This window comes from Diachasma alloeum, unplaced genomic scaffold, assembly GCF_001412515.2.
Source record: "Diachasma alloeum isolate Michigan unplaced genomic scaffold, Dall2.0 Dall_scaffold_00284, whole genome shotgun sequence".
Taxonomy (NCBI): domain Eukaryota; kingdom Metazoa; phylum Arthropoda; class Insecta; order Hymenoptera; family Braconidae; genus Diachasma; species Diachasma alloeum.
Window position 1 is genome coordinate 1,448,763 of NW_021680423.1, and position 17,309 is coordinate 1,466,071.

Here is a 17,309-nt window from a genome sequence, read left to right on the forward strand (position 1 = left end):
CCCCCCCTCTCTCCCTATGCGAGCACATATATATTACCCACATATATTCGACATATATCTAACATATATGTAAGATATATTTTCGGCGAAAAATGCAGTATGTCACGTATAATTATTTGCATATATTTTTTTTCCGCGAGGGTTGGTTTTTAATAATGGGCTAATATTATTGTACGATAAATATATAAATTCGTTCAAACACTGTACAGGTCCGAATACTGGTCGTTGAATGCTACTAGACGATTAAATAACACTCATCATCGAAAAGTTACATTGCATGAATAAATAAATTCCAGGACTCTTACGAATTTTTTGACGGCTTCGTCGTTCTCCATGGGACAGATACCCTGAGTTACACCGCATCAGCGCTCTCATTCATGCTGGAATCACTGGGTAAGCCGGTCATAATAACCGGATCCCAATTACCAATTTTTGACACACGGTCTGACGGCCTCCAGAATTTCCTCGCCTCGTTGATAATCGCCGGCAATTACAGCATCCCTGAAGTCTGCGTCTTCTTTGGAAGCGCCCTGATGCGGGGAAATCGAACGAGTAAAGTCTCTGCAGCATCATTCGAAGCTTTTGAGTCGCCAAATGTTCCAAACCTGGCAACTGCTGGGATTAAAATTCAAGTGGACTACCAATCGATCTTTCGTCCCTGTGGTATGGAAAAATTCCACGTCCACACGACATTGAATCGTAACGTGGGGCTTCTACGGATCTTTCCTAGTATAACTGTGGAGTTGGTGAGGGCTTTCTTGCAGCCTCCGATCGAGGGAGTTGTCCTGCAGACTTTTGGAGCTGGCAATATTCCAATCAATCGACATGACATTGTCCAGGAGTTGAGAAATGCTACGAGTCGAGGAGTTCTTGTCGTCAATACCACACAGTGCTCCAGGGATGGAGTCACTCCTGCTTATGAGTCTGGGAAATTGCTCGTTGATGCTGGTAAATATTTACATTTATTGAAACAGTAAATGAGTTTAGAATGTCTTCAAGAGTAATCGATCTAGAGTATATTGTCGAAAGACAGATATGGAACAATTCATTTGATAATTCGAATTCTCCGGAGTTTTTCCGAATTTTTATTGAAAGTGTTGCACTTTTTCTCCCATTTTTTGAATTCAGATAAGTATTTCTTTTTTTTTTTTTTTATGCTTATTTTATATCGCTTCGAGTCTGATGAGACTATATGGCGATTGATCAAGACTTTAAAAATGGTTAGATCTCACCATTCTACCCGGCCAGGAATCGAACCTGGAACCTATCCGTTGTGAGGCAACGGCCTTAACCACTACGCCAGGCCACCGGGCAGATAAGTATTTCGATGTTCCTGGTGAGAATGAGAAATGAGAGAAAAACCATGAGAAAGTTGAGAAAATTCATGCTGAGGAATTTCCATGGATAAAATTGCAGTTAAATACAGCTGCATAGAACGATCATAAATCTATTGACTGCGATTAATGTTCAGTTGGTTTTTTTGTGTCAAATATTCTATATGAGGTATTTCATGCCAAACGAGTCAATGGCTGACCCTCGACCTTTCGGAAATTGATCTCGATATTTTCTACAATCGGGCGGCTAGAAAAACTATCTCAATTTTTTTCCGATTTTTTCGACAGCCCATTTTGAAGATATGATTTTTCCTTTGTTTTTTCGTTTTTTAACTTCCCGACCCTAATAAAGGAAGTTATTTTTTTTTCAATAACTCGGATTCTATTCAGCCGATTTTAATTTATGACGCCTCAAAATTTTCCATTTTCTACCATCTATAAGAAGGTTTTCGGTATTTTTTTTTCAATCCCCAAGTGGTCATAACACCAAATTTTCAAAAGAAAAAATTGAAAAACTTGAATTTTCAAAATTATGTCACCTTTTATTTTTTTCATCGTTTTTTCAGTAACTCTTATGATTAAAACAAGTATTTTGAGCCGTCGTACAAGTTGGGTTTCGTCCTGGATCTATTTGAGTTTAAATTTTTTCTTCTCGAAATTCCGCGTATTTGGTCAAAACACCCCAAAACGACTTTGATTATGTATAAAAAAAATGTAACATATAAGTATACATTTAACTTTACTTCATACTATTTATCATCAAAGTCAATCAATGCCATTTTGGGTTATTTTTACCAATTCGTGACATTTCGAGAAGAAAAAATTAGAAATAAAGTAGATCTAGGACAAAACCCAACTGGTATGACGGTTCAAAATACTTGTTTTGATTACAAGAGTTACTGAAAAAAGACGAGAAAAATAAAACGTGACATAATTTTGAAAATTCAAGTTTTTCAACTTTTTTTTTGAAAATTCGGTATTATGAGCACCTAGAGGTTGAAAAAAAAATACTCAAAATATTTTTATAGATGATAAAAAATAGAAAATTTTGATGTCTCATAAATCAAAATCGGATGAATAGAACTGGAGTTATTGAAAAAAAACGAAAAAACAGAAAAAATCATATCTCCGAAATGGGCTGCTAAAAAAAATGAAAAAATTGAGAAATAATTTTTCTGCTGGTCCAATAGTAGAAAAAATCGAGATCAATTTGCAGGACGGTGAGCGTCAGCCGTTGACTTACTTGACATGAAATACCTCATACGAAATATTCGATACAATTGTCTACTCAAAAAATGCACAGAAGATTATAACATTTGTATAAGAATCGGGGGATAAATCTATGGGACTTGGAAGCGTTTTTATGAGATTTCTCCTGTTGATTTCTTGTAATATTATTACTCAAAGTAAGGTGATTGCATTATTGACGAATGATTCACGTAAGTGCAATATCCAAGCAAAGTATTTTTCAAATATTTAGAAAAATTATGGAGAAAAAGGAAATCATCCAAAGATTTTTCTGTGGAAAATAAAATTCGGTGCCTGACATTCTGGAAATAATTGCATGGTCAGCAATCGTTCCATAATCAATTAATCTAGTAATTTTATTTTCTCTGTGACATTTAAAGGAGTTACTGTGGGTTATGACATGACCCCAGAGGCTGCCCTCACAAAATTATCGTATGTTTTATCGAAGACAGAGTGGGATATTCAGAAAAAAAGGAAAATGATGGAAACCAATTTGAGAGGGGAATTAACTACTTGCGAAAGAGTGAATTTCCAGGATCGCCAACTGTTTCTGAACTGGTTAGGACTTATTACTGAGACTGAATTGAATAAATTGGGTCCCATAATTTTCCCAGCGATGCTCATTGAAGCCGTCATAGCGAAGGACGTTGAGAAACTCGAACTACTGCGACTCAATGTAATTAATTCATTTCAAGATTCACTTCAAGATTAAAATGGTTTTGCAAAAAACTTTAATTCCATTTTGTATTTCAGGGTGCGGATATATCACAGCCCAGTCCAGATGGAAGAACAGCTCTTCACATTGCTTGTAACATAGGGAACATTGATATTGTTCGTAAATTACTGGAAATGGGAGCAAATGTTCATATGAAGGATTTACTAGATCGAACACCGCTCACTGAAGCTATAGAAAATCATTATGATGAGGTAAATACAATTTTTCTAATTGATTGAACTCCGATTGTTCAATCTATTTTTATTTTTCTGTCCGTAAAAATATTCGACTAGTCGCTGTATGTTAAACTTGACGGTTTTTGCTTCCGCATGGAAGCTTTGTAATCGCTCAAATTTAGGTTTCCAATTCTTTGTGTTAGGGTAAGTAAACATGATCTAAAAAGTCCGAATATGCGATTTTTAGATGGTGGACACCAATTAACATTCAATTTTTCATATAGATTCGAAAAAAATTGATATTTTCAAAAAATCGATTATTTAGCGATCACTCAAAACATTGTTATCTAAATTAAATAAATCATGGCTCAAAAAACTTATAACAATACCCTTTTAATTCTATACGAATATAATGCGGGTCGCACAATTCGTTGGTGAGTTACGGCATATTGTTTATGCGTTTTGAAAAAGAAAATTACTATTACTGATTAGTCTTTCAGTAATCTTTTCATGATTACTGAAAGAATAATCAGTAATAACAATTAAATCAGGGCTTGAAAAGTATATTTCTTCTTAATCAAGTTGAAAGATGGTGAGAACAGCATCATTGTTTGTCAAGTTACACAATACCGCCATGAGCTTTTTATATCAAAATTTCTATCTCTATTAAACTCAGGTACCAGTCTATTATGTTGACTATTTTTCCCAAGCGGATTTCGACCAATCAGAGCGCAGTATTTGAGGCTATACAACAGTTTTATTTCGGATATTTCCTCCTAACTTTTGAATATTTCGCAGTAGCTCTTCATTTTTTCAACTCATTTCAGATCGAATCTTGTATTTGACCGTCTACGAAAATGGGGTTATTCAACTAATATAATTAGTTCAAATCTTCCCTAATTCACCTCCTGTCGTCCACTGCACTCTGATTGGCCAAAATCCGATTGGGAAAAATCATCCTCGCGCAAGTACTCGGGATTTTTTAACCTGCAAAAATTGACACCCTCATTTGTTTGCAACGAAGTTATCTGGAAATACTCGATAATTTTAAAGCTCTTGGGGTATTATTACTGATTATTTTTGGTAATCGGATCTGGCCTCCCCTGGACCAATCGGAGTTCAGTATTCAATAACATGAAGTACTTCCCAATTAAAATTACAGCGGTTATTTCCCCCTAGCTTTTGATAATTTCCCTCTAGCTCTGCCATTGTTTCTCTAACCAAATAAGTGTCAAATATTATCCTGTGAAGTGAAAGAAAGTCATGAAGAAAGTCAGATCCGATTGCTAAAAATAATCTGTCGAATACCACTCGACCTCCAAAATTAATCGAACATTTCCCTCATGTTTTCCTGTGTATCAACGATCGGGATAAGTTTTACACAAAAATTTTAATCTGTAAAACTTCTCCCTCTTATTGTTACGCAACGAAATAATCGGGAAATATTCGATAATTTTCGAGGTCTCGTGGTATTACTACTGAATATTTATTAATATTGATTCACGGCCCCGACTAACTTCTATCGGAATCTGGGTTAAACTCTGGCTAAATGATTAAACCTTAATGGAACTTTGATTAAACCTAGACTGAAAACGAATTCGAGACTTGAGAGAGTCTGAATGTAGAATAATTTGACAGAACGAAATAATACACAAAAAGTTTCATGACATTTCAATTGATAATAGTCCTATGGGACATGAAAAAATAGAAGAACAGAACAGTGAAAAAAAAATTATAAAAAGAGAGACCATTGGGAAACAAATTTCTAATTTATTAGCAACAATAACTATACTTATTTATAACAAAAAATGCAATTATTCACTTGTTCGGTCTACTCTAACACTGATATTGCATTTTCTTAACAAGATGACCTATGACACACAATAGAGTCCTTTGACCCATTTGTTGTTTTGAAATTGTAATTTTCCTCTTATAAGTAAACGATGAGCGTATTGTATTCTTCTAAATTGAAATGTCCCAAACCAATTACATAGGATGGAATCTGTATTCCACATTATATAATTCAAAATTATAAAATGTAATATTCAGTAAATGTTGAATTTGTTATATGCAATTCGACAGGTATAATTTGAACACGTGTAATTTAAGAAAAACAAAATCCACTACTCCGGACCCGAGTTTTCTGAATTTTATATTTTCTTGAATCGCCCATATTCGAAATCGTAAATGTCAAATTACGCACAATAAATTGACCAATCACAAATTTGATTTGTCCGAAGTGGCAATCAAATGACACAATGTAAAACTGGGATGGAGAAAAACAATATAGTATAATTCAATATGTATATCGTGTAATTCGCACGTGGAGATTACAATTTTTATGGCAGCGTCTAGGCACTGCGTCTAAGGTACCTTATCCGTTAATTTTTTTACCTTACATCTAAGGTGTTTTTTACCTTGTATCTACCGTGAGGTATTTTTCCCGTAAGGTATTGCCCGATATCTAGATAATTTTTTGAGTTTGAATACCCACGGTATATAGTAACTTTTCCCGTAGCCACAAGGTATTTTGCTCCCATACATTTAAGGTAATTATAAGCATCCGTTCTTTCAATAGATATAAAGTAATTCGATTTATTCGGGGCTCAATTCAATTTAGTTTCATCTGGAATTCAAGTTTGAATTCAGAACACTCCCCTATTCATCAGAGCGTACTGTATAGCGCGTTATTGATTTGGTTTCTCTTTATAATTAAATGACACTGAAACTGGCGAAAGATAGGCACGGCTTTTGGCGCGGACTGTACTCTAGGCGCACTGAGTGCAGGGGCCCTTTTTTTAAATAAAATTTTAAATTATTTTGAAAAAACGATTGAAATTTATTTTCTAAACAATTATCTTTTTTATGCATTGATTTTCGAACTAAAAAATTAATTAATTCAATAAATAAATTAATTTATTCACCCGCGGTTTTTTTATCTGTGGAAAATAGACGCATGTATCCGGAGGGATGAAAATTTAGGGGGCGAGGACTCCGGGTCCCCTCCGGGTCTGAGATTACATTTTTATAGAATTTACCCCTCTGGAAACATGCGCTGATTTTTTATAATTTTTCGAAAAATGAATTTCGGGGAAAATACATGTGTATGTGGTTTCTCCGGAGGGTTGAAGACAGCCGCATGTATCCGGAGGGGTGAAAATTTAGGCAGGTGAGGGGGAGGGGTCTGAGACTACATTGTTATAAAATTTACCCCTCCGGAAACATGCGCTGATTTTTTATTATTTTTTTAAAAATGAATTTCGGGGAAAATACATGAGTATGTGGTTTCTCCGGAGGGTTGAAGACAGCCGCATGTATCCGGAGGGGTGAAAATTTAGGCAGGTGAGGGGGAGGGGTCTGAGACTACATTGTTATAAAATTTACCCCTCCGGAAACATGCGCTGATTTTTTATTATTTTTTTAAAAATGAATTTCGGGGAAAATACATGAGTATGTGGTTTCTCCGGAGGGTTGAAGACAGCCGCATGTATCCGGAGGGGTGAAAATTTAGGCAGGTGAGGGGGAGGGGTCTGAGACTACATTGTTATAAAATTTACCCCTCCGGAAACATGCGCTGATTTTTTATTATTTTTTTAAAAATGAATTTCGGGGAAAATACATGAGACTGGGGTTTTTCTAGGGGGTTGAAGACACCCGCATATATCCGGAGGGATGAAAATTTAGGCGGGTGAGGGGGAGGAGTCTAAGATTACATTCTTATAAAATTTATCCCTCCGCATACATGCGGCTGTCTTCAACCTCCCGGAGAAACCGCATGATCATGTATTTCCCCCGAAATTCATTTTTTTTAATTATAAAAAATCAGCGCATGTTTCCGGAGGGGTAAATTTTATAGAAATGGAATCTCAGATCTCTCCCCCTCACCCTCCTTAATTTTCATCCCTCCGGATATATGCGGGTGTCTTGAACCCCCCAGAAAAATTGCAGTCTCATGTATTTTCCCCGAAATTCATTTTTCGAAAAATTATAAAAAAATCAGCGCATATTTCCGGAGGGCTAAATTTTATAAAAATGTAATCTCAGACTCCTCCCCGTCACCCCCCTAAATTTTCATCCCTCCGGATATATGCGGGTATCTTCAACTCTCCAGAAAAATCCCAGTCTCATGTATTTTCCCTGAAACTCATTTTTGAAAAAATTATAAAAAATCAGCACGTGTTTCCGGAGGGGTAAATTTTATAACAATGTAGTCTCAGACTCCTCCCCCTCACCCCTCCAGATACATGCGACTGTCTTCAACCCCCCGGAGAAACCGCATACTCATGTATTTTCCCCGAAATTCATTGTTTAAAAAATTATAAAAAATCAGTGCATGTTTCCGGAGGGGTAAATTTTATAAAAATGGAATCTCAGACCCGTCCTCACCCCCCTAAATTTTCATCCCTCCGGATACATGCGTCTATTTTCCACAGTAAAAAAACCGAGCAGGTGAATAAATTAATTTATTTATTGAATCAATTAATTTTTTAGTTTGAAAATCAATGCAGAAATAAGATAATTGTTTAGAAAATAAATTTCAAACGTTTTTTCAACATAATTTAAAATATTATTTTTCGCCACTACCCGAGTGGAAATTCCGGTGAGGTCTTGATCAAGTTTGGATCAGGTTAGACCTGACCACTGATCAGGTATTGATCAAGTTGACGGATCCGGTCTTGATCAGACATGTTACGCCTCTGACCAATCCGGATTTGATCAGGACGAACGGATCCGAACTTGATCAAGTCAACTGTATGACAACCGGATGACCTGTCTGTCAATGTCAATAACAATTATCAATGATAATTAATCCAAAACAAAAGATAATTCAATTCTTTCACCGTAGACCGCCTCTCTTAACGAATCTCCACTGCTATTATCTCTGAAAAAGCTGATTATTTTTTACCGATGCTGGGGATCGAACCGGGGACCCTATGATTGCTAATCCTATGCCCTGTTCGACGCGAAATTCAGGGACTTTATTCCATGTAATAGATAATTTTGTCAAGAAAATATTGTGCCGGTATTTAAGTACGCCAATTTTTTTAATACGCAGAATTTTTCCGACGCCGAACATGTAGTGAATGTTCCAATTTTAACTTAGTCCGACCTCAATATTTCGTCTTTATCATTTCCTATAAACTTTGAAGTTTATAGCACGAAGAAAATAGGTCTTTCCGATGATTTTCCCAAATGTCTTGTTGGACGGAAATACATTTTGAAAACTTAAATTTTTTTTTTTGTATTTTCTAAAATCCATATTTTTTTTCAAAAATTCAAAAATAACTAAACTAATAAATTGACTTTCTGAATAAAAACATCCAAGAAACCTTAACAAAGTAGAAATTTTGAAGGTACAAAACCGTACCGTTAATTGGCGCAATCACCTAACTGAATTCCATTACTCATCCAATTTCCCCAGTCGAGCCAACGAAATTCTGTTTTCATCATTTCAGATAATAAAACTACTAATTCAATGCGGTGCTCACCTCCACGAAGACCCCTTGCGAATAGGAGAGAAGTTATGTTCAGCAGGAGCGAACGGAGACGTAAAAAGTTTGCACTCACTTAAATCTGCTGGAGCAAATTTAAACCAAGCAAATGCATCTGGACTCACAGTACTCGAGCAAGCAGTCATCCATGACAAGCCTAAAGTAGTCGAATTCTTGTTCGACCACCACGTCGATCCTAACATCACAAATAAACGTGGTTTAACATCACGTCAGATTGCTGAACTACTCGACTGTCAGGAAGTCCTAAAATTACTCCCTCCACCCACCACGAATAGCATCGAAACCTGAATTCATAATGAAGAAATAACGCACGTTTTTTTTCTTTTCTCTGAACAATTGTTTTCAATGGAATATTGTACTTCTTGAAGTGTCAAGAGAAAGCAAAAATACGTCTCTATTTTTTTTACGCTGCGTGCACTTGAACAATTGAAAGTTCCGACTGTCATGATGATTCTGCGACGCTGAGAATGTTAGGTAAATGAATGTTGAGAAGGAAATATTTATGTAACAAGTTTAATTTCAATGTTCAACGTTCGTATTTATATTCACAAAATGTTAATAAACATTTCAATTTTTTACCGTCTCCAGTGATTTAATTCCCGTGGAGATTGAGCACTGAGTTTTTCTCAAGCTGATGAGAAAATTTTTATTGAATTCCCAGTTCAGTGAGGAGCACTTCAAATATTTCTGGAGCCATCTTACAGCCGCCGAAATAATTAAGACATTGTTCATTTGAGTGGTGACCGGCATCCACGGCTTCTTGGATTGATGTTCCATTGATGAGATCCTTTATCAATTTCAAACTAAAAGAAATTGATTTGAAAAGAGAAGAAAGATTAATTCAGCAGCAAAATGGTGGAGGGGATTCAACGTGTTAACTTTATTCGTGAAGAATTTGGCAAAATTCAAAAAAGATAATCTACCTTTTCTTGCAAACTGTCTCATTCCATAGATCTTTGATATCAAGAAATATTTTCTACTCAAGTGGACTTATGTTAACTATCAATTATCTATGTTGACCTCAATAGCAAAAAATGACTATCAACTCACTCGATTTAAGCATAATCATGTAATCAAAGGGAAATCAATAATTAGCTGGACTCATGTTGAGGGTCGAACAATAAATTATATTTGGTGCGAATTATTGCGAGCTTTCTGTATAAAATTATTTTTGAACTACAAATGCGATCATTTGATTTGGCGTGATCACACCATTTTTCTAATTTATTATTGAACTAGCTGTTTTCCTGTACGTTTCCCGGGCGATTCCCGAAAATCACATTACTCTGAAAATTAGTGATAATGTCCCTCAAAATTAGTGATGATATCAGAATTTCAGATTTCCAAGTTATGCGCTGACTGAATTTCACAATTGAAAATCCCTACTAATTAGCTATAAATTCCTGAATATCAGTGACATGTTCTTGGAAATCGGTGACATATCCATGCAAATCAGAACTTTTTATCTTTGAGCTCATTTTATTTGTAAATTTCGGAAAAACCTCGCTTTCCCAAGAACCCGAAATTTTTTTCAAATTTTCCAAAAGATACGAAAATCTTCGTATTTTGTAGACAACTTCCGAATATTTTGCAGCATTCGACAAAACCCGCGACCATTCTTGAAATTTATAGAAAATCCTGGAATTTTCCGAAACACTCGAGAATGTTCAAGGTTTTTCCAGAAAATTGTAGGACTCTTTAGTGAGTTTTAGAATTATGTGGATGGAAATGCCTACATCGCATATTGCAGTACACAATATAATACAATACTTTTATGATACTGCTGCTACGTTCACCTCGTGCCGAAAAGTCTTTTCGTTTACTTGTAATAGTATATTTCGATACAAAGTGCCACGGCTTTTTCACAAGTGTGAAGTTGGATCACACGAGCTGAAAAATGCTCGTCGCAGATATGTCGAACTATATTTTCCGTCATTAATTCCAGCCGTAAAGCAGCGCTTTACGAACGCGTAGCCGTTATGACAAAAAATATCATTCGACATACGGCCTAAAAAAAATTTTCTAGCTCATATGATTTCAATCCTCGCCTTTGGCTCAGGCTGCAAACTCATATTCGCCAGAAAAGTTGTCTTGGTCTAATGACAAAACATACTATTTTATCAGTGATGTTACGTTCAACGAGTGGCAAACTGTGCCCTTTTTCGTTTACAAGGATAAACGGAAAGTGTTTTCGGTTGCGAATAAACGAAAATGCACTTTTCGGAACGAGGTAAACGTATCAGCAGTCACAAAAAATAGAGTTCGACGCATGTGCCACGGGGATTTTTCAGTTCGTAAGATTGACTGCCCTCGGCTTCGTCTCGGGCCTCCAATTCACACTTGTTAGCCCTCGATTAGCGCGGCGCCGCCTCTTTTCGTTTTTTTTAAATATTTTAGCGTGTTACTCGACGTTTAAAAATTATGAACAAATTAGAGTTCCTAGTTCCATCCCTTTATTAAGCGTTAGCGTTGTCCGTTTTTTGCTTGGGAAATTTGTTTAACTAAAAAAAAAAGGAACGTCGAGCGAACAGAAAAGCGGCGCCCGGTGCGAATGAGTTCCTGTCGGCGGCTCGAGCGACAGTGTTGCTACATTCACTGCCACACTTGAAATGCACTCCTAGCAGTAAACGGTAAGCCTAGCGCCAACGTGGCAACAGCACGCTCGGTTTAACCTAGCGGCGCTGAGCTAACTGTGCGACGCACGGAGAGAAATTTTCTAGAAAAATTCTAGTACGAGCTCTGGAAAAAATTACAATCCACCGGCTGTGAAAAATTCTAGTGCTGTTAAGGTAAAATTTCTTGGTATTTCTGGTAAAAATTCTGGGGATTTCTGTGAAATTTTCACGGAAATGCGGGGAAAAATTTACGTTTTCCCCAATAAAATTTGTAGTGCCGGCACTGGAATTTTTTCCTGACCATCACTTTGCGCCTCTTTTCCCGTGCTAGCACTAGAATTTTTCTAAAAAATTTCTCTCCGTGCGGATGAAGACTGGCGGCCGAGCGAGAATGATCCAAGGTTAAAAACCCTTCGCACTTGTATCGAAATATATTCCATTTCCTTCTTTCTTGAACATTCCATAATTTTCAAGAAAATCCTGAAAATTTCACGAGAGTGCATCCCCTTGTATGCAAATTAGTTCGATAATTTATTGCCTATGAGAAAACGCAAACCTGATCAACAGTGAAAATCTAATTGAAGTTCATTTATTCGGTTTTGGTGTGCATCGCGAACAACAAAAGGCGACACATTTATTACACGCATGAGAAAAAGCGTAGTGATAATTACTTGGCGAGTCCGTCAACGATTTTATCAGCTCCCGTGGGTGTATTCACCCTGTCCACCCTTGCAATCGCCCCGCAAATCGCTCGTTGAATGCAAGGAGTAACATAATTATTCCCAAGCACGAGTTCATTAAGCGCTCGCCCTGCATCCCAGATACTGAACTCGTCATCAAAACCTGTAGATTTAATTAAATGACTAATCAGTGTTTGCTCTGTATATTCAATGAAAAATAAGTGGGTTTACTCACGATATTGAGGATGACTTGGTGTTTTGAATAGTAGCGGAATCACGAAGGCTGTTATCGCAGCTAAAATTCCGGCAACTGTGATTGATTTTGTGTTTATGTTAACTAGAGGTCTAGGTCCATCTTTTTCATCTTTATCACCCAATGGGATCGAGATAAATGGAATTGATAAGTCCAAATCGACCTTAAAGAACGCATATTAATTTTATCAAAGGAAATTAAATTTCTTCCAGAATTAAGGGGAAGTGTACCCCGGGAAAAAACTTGTTTATCACACTGTCCTTAAAATGTCATTTTACGGACACTTCGTGTCCGTCAAACGCCCTTTACGGACATTGTGAAGAAAAATATTGTTCCGTACTGATCTTCCCTTTACTTGTCCGGAGATTGGTATTGACCCTTCCCCAAATTCGTAAAACTGAAAATCACTACGGAAAAATATCGTTCACGCTTAGTGCCATGGGGTTTTTTTACTCGCGCGGTTGACCAGTCCTCGCCTTCGGCTCGGACGCCAACTCCACGCGAGTAAAAAACCCCATGGCCGCGCCCTGAAATATACTATTTCCGTACTGACCTTCACTTTTCCCAGTCCGGGGATTGGTATTGACCCTTCTCCGAACTGGCAAAAGTGAAAGTCACTACGGAAAAACATCGTTCGCGCCTAGTGCCGCAGGGCTTTTCAACGAGTGTGATTGACATCGTCGAAAACCCCAGTGGCATTCGACGCGAAATACACTAATTCGACACATGGCCTGAAAAAACTTTTCCACCTCATATAATTGTAGCCTCGCATCCACCTCGGGCTGCAACCTCATATTCGGAAGGAAAGTTTTTAGGCCTTATGTCGAAATGCACTATTTCGTTTTTCACAAAAAAAAATGTTTAGATACTGTTTTTCGCGTGATTTTTCCTCAGGAACATGATTTTATCGATCAAAATTGTCTCCGGCCACTCAAAATTAGGGCGTCCAATTTTTGTAATCAAAAAGTCAACTCAACAACAATCCCCAACGTATTTTTAAAAAATAGTTTTTTGAATATGACCATGAATTTTCATTTCTTCATTATCAAAAATACAGATGAAGATACATTTTGAAATTTATTCGTTTATCCAAATTTCTATTAATATCTGAAAAAAATTATCTTACCCAAATATTATGTATAAACTTTATTGATTAATGCTCACTCCACCTTTAGTGGTCCTTATACATCTACATAGTCTTTTGTTACTTTATGTATAGTTGGGAGGGCTCCTCTCAGTAATCGAGAGTTCGCCAGCACACTTCCTCCCTAAAATTCGGACACGTTTTTCGTACGGATTCCATTACTTTTTTATTCTTCTTGTGGAAATTCATTCATTCTAATTGATACTCATAAAAATTTCCCAGAATATAATTGATCCATTGAAAATAACTTCTTTTGGTTGATCAATGGTCTTAAAAGCCCGGGGTGATAATATAGAATATGAATATACCGGTCGGAATAATTTCTTTCGTTTATTGTAATGAGGCTTTCCCTTGTCCTTTGGCTAATGCGGTACAGGGGGTTGGAAGGTGGGAAAGGAAGAAATCGTAAAAACCCATAAGGGTATACGAGAGAAAACAAATTTTCAAAAAACTACTAACAAAAATACCCTGGGCATTTTTTAAAAATTGATTTTTCGATAAGCAAAATTCAAACATCATTTTTAGCGGTCGAGGACAAATTTGACTCACAAAATCGAATTCCTTAGGAAAAATTGCGCGGAAAATAGTATTTGAATTTTTTTTTTTCGAAAAACAAATTTTTTCCCGGAGTGAACCTTTCCCATTAATTGTAATGTGATTTACTTTTTCTATAGTTGTTGCCGAAAATTGACATGATTGTATGGCCGATTTTCTTCATCACGAGAGAATAATTGAAGTATTACTCCTTATGAATTAAAGGAACTATTCCTCATAAATGAAACTGCCCGAGTAGAAATTCTGTTCAGGTCTCGATCAGAAACTGATCAAGTCCGATCCGAAATTCTGATCAGCATGTTACGCATCCACCTTATGTTTTTCCACTAGGGTGCTTTCTCCAATTATGGATTGTTGAAATTTTCCAGTATCGTTTACACACTTTAAAACGGTTCAACAATATTTTTGAATTGCTTAGTGTTCTGACACAGTAATATTTTCCTACCCGACAGATGTTAAGAAACAAGGCCAAAATTGTCACGGGAGCTGAGTCACTGCAATTTTTCGCCGAATCATACTGATCAAGATCGAATTATGTATCACGTCAATTTAAGAGTCCCATACAAATAAAAGTTTCAGACTAATTTTCGATTTCTTGTCATTTTCATGGCCGACTATTGCTCGGATCACTTGCACAATTTTTTAAGGGGAGACTACTATGAGTTTTAAAAGTCACGGGCTATTGGAGTGAGTTTTTTCATACATTGTAGATCGATTATATATGTCTAAAAATGAATAATTAGTGAAAAAAATTAATTATGTATTATTCGTTTGCCCCGTAGATGCTTAAAATGTGGGTATCTACATGAAAAGGGCCTACTTTGTCGGTTTGGAATTACGTATATTCCGATAATCTTAGTGAGATTCCTCACATTTTGAGCCCAAAATTAACACGATAGTAAGAAAAATGACGTCGGTATAGAAGATCAAAAAATCAGTTTAACATTGGTTTAAATGGAAGGTGTGAACACAAAAACGTGAATATCTCGCAAAATAAATGCGACAAAGTGGCCCCTTTTCACGTGGACGTACACAAATGTTTATAATACTCCAGAGCTTCCAATTTTTGAGCTAAAGAGGTTGTTTTTTAAAAATTAAAAAAAAAATGTGTACAATAACTATTACGAGCTACACTGAGACAAAAAATCTAATATCTGAAACATATTTACTTGAGGCAAGTAAGCTTTCTTCAATCGCTTAATTTTTCGAGGCATCTCAACTCACGTGACCCGAGAAAGGTCTCATGCTTTATAATATTCGTGTACTCAAGTATAATTTTGTCGTAAATGAACTCACTCAAATCTCGTATAAAAATCTTTAATATTCAAGTATTTATTGTTTTCATGATTTTTTTATGCATTTTCAATGTTTCGATATGTAATATATTCATCATATAACGTGGAACGACAGTGCTGAATGAGAATTTATATTCAAGTTCCGTGAAGCGCAAACATTCTGCGATTTGAGCCATTGAAAATAATTTACTTCTCTCAAGTAAGCATGGTCTACATATTAGAAAATTTGTCTCTCAGTTTAGTTATTTGAAATTCAACAACTACACAGCTAAGTTCGTTTTGTTTTCAATAAAAAATTGCACCACTCATGTAGAATAGCCAGGAAATGTTTCTGAAAGAATCGAGAATATATTTTAAATATTTTGAGGATCATTTTGATGGGTAGGAGTCGTATTTCAAAAAACTAATTCGTAATTCCTATTGTACACTTTTCAAAGATAAAAAAAAGAATATGTGTAGCTCAAAAATTGCAGGCCCTGAACTATTTTTAACTCAAGCGTCTGCGGGGCAAACAAACAAAAAACAATTCATGTTTTTGCATGATAAATCTCACTCAAATAGTCCGCGAATTTTAAAACTCATAGTCAGGTGAACAGGCCAATGGCTGAACGGTCAAGGAAAATTCGAGTTTCGTCGTAGGATTTAAAATAAAAGAATCACCTAAATGGGGATATGATGGCTTCATACCTTCAAAAATGGATTAATTAGCAGAAAAAAATTATTTGAAGTGAAAATAACAAAACAACGAATAATTAAATTAGGAAATAGTTAAATGCAGCCGAAACCCCCAATTTCTGGACCACTCGCATATTTTTATTTATTTATTAATTGTCGATCAATAGAAAAAATAATTGACCACATGATTATACATGAGCAATATTATTGAAAGGTGCAATAGTCTGCACAATTTTAATTTTATTTATGGAATATTCAGTGGAAATTGAAATCGTCCAGAAACTACCCCCCGTACAGAAATTGATCTGTTTACCCTAGTCTCCCCTTAATATTTCGTTTTATTCTTCACATTTTCCAGACACGTGAGAACATCTTTTTAACAGGTACGAATTTATGATCATATATCATTTAATACTATTGATTTACTCCCCAAAATATAGAATCAATTTCGCTTTTTTGAACTCATGACAATGGCAGACGGATAATTAAATTGATTGAACTTGGAAATTAGAAGAAAAATTACTCACATCAATTTTTCCGTCCTCCGAATTGAAGGAAATGAATTTTGGTTCCCTTCTGGGTGATTCGGTATGTTTTCTTCCGTTACCATATACAAGAACTAGAATCGCGAACAGTAATGACAATGCAAAAATAACTGAGGCCGTCATGTTGATAATGAACGTAAGTGTTCCCCCGAAGTTGAACTAAAATTGTGACACTTTAAACTCCTGCACAACTATCTATATCGCAAGAACCCTCTCTTCTACTGCAAGGAAATAACGTTATTACAAGGATAACTGGCCCCTTGATTATATTTTTTTTCCGCGGAGAAAGGCTGATGATATTATCACACATGACAAATTCGTTTTTTCGCTGCAATTAAAATTTTCTGTTAGGTATTGCTAGTAATTTCTGCAGAGGTAATGGTCCTAACATGCGAACTTACATTTTACTCGCTAAAAAAAATATAAAAAGAAAGAATTCTTGTGACTTTCGTGCATTTTCTCAATCACCAACTGTAACGGATTTGCTATTTTTCCACGCTATTTTCTTTACCTTCTAGTTCCGAATTATTAACTCCTGAGTACTTGTGTCCATGTAACGAT

The 17,309-nt window shown here is 36.0% G+C and overlaps 2 protein-coding genes across 3 annotated transcripts in view; one reads left to right on the forward strand and one right to left on the reverse strand.

Moving 5' to 3' along the window:
• LOC107038514 (L-asparaginase 1) overlaps window positions 1–9,569 on the forward strand; it is a 19,837-nt gene extending 10,268 nt beyond the window's left edge. For both annotated transcript variants that reach the window (XM_015257660.1, XM_015257661.1), the window contains exons 5-8: window positions 297–948; window positions 2,963–3,258; window positions 3,336–3,509; window positions 8,930–9,569. In XM_015257660.1, the coding sequence (XP_015113146.1) occupies window positions 297–948; window positions 2,963–3,258; window positions 3,336–3,509; window positions 8,930–9,274 (1,467 nt within the window). In that variant the 3' untranslated portion in view covers window positions 9,275–9,569. The remainder of the gene's footprint in view (window positions 1–296; window positions 949–2,962; window positions 3,259–3,335; window positions 3,510–8,929) is intronic.
• On the reverse strand, window positions 9,504–16,871 carry LOC107038515. Its single transcript, XM_015257663.2, has 4 exons — window positions 16,731–16,871; window positions 12,517–12,697; window positions 12,273–12,444; window positions 9,504–9,789 (listed from the first exon to the last, which is right to left on the reverse strand). The coding sequence occupies exons 1-4, from the start codon at window positions 16,869–16,871 to the stop codon at window positions 9,633–9,635; spliced, it is 651 nt and encodes a 216-aa protein (XP_015113149.1). The 3' UTR covers window positions 9,504–9,632.
• Window positions 16,872–17,309: the final 438 nt, after the last annotated feature.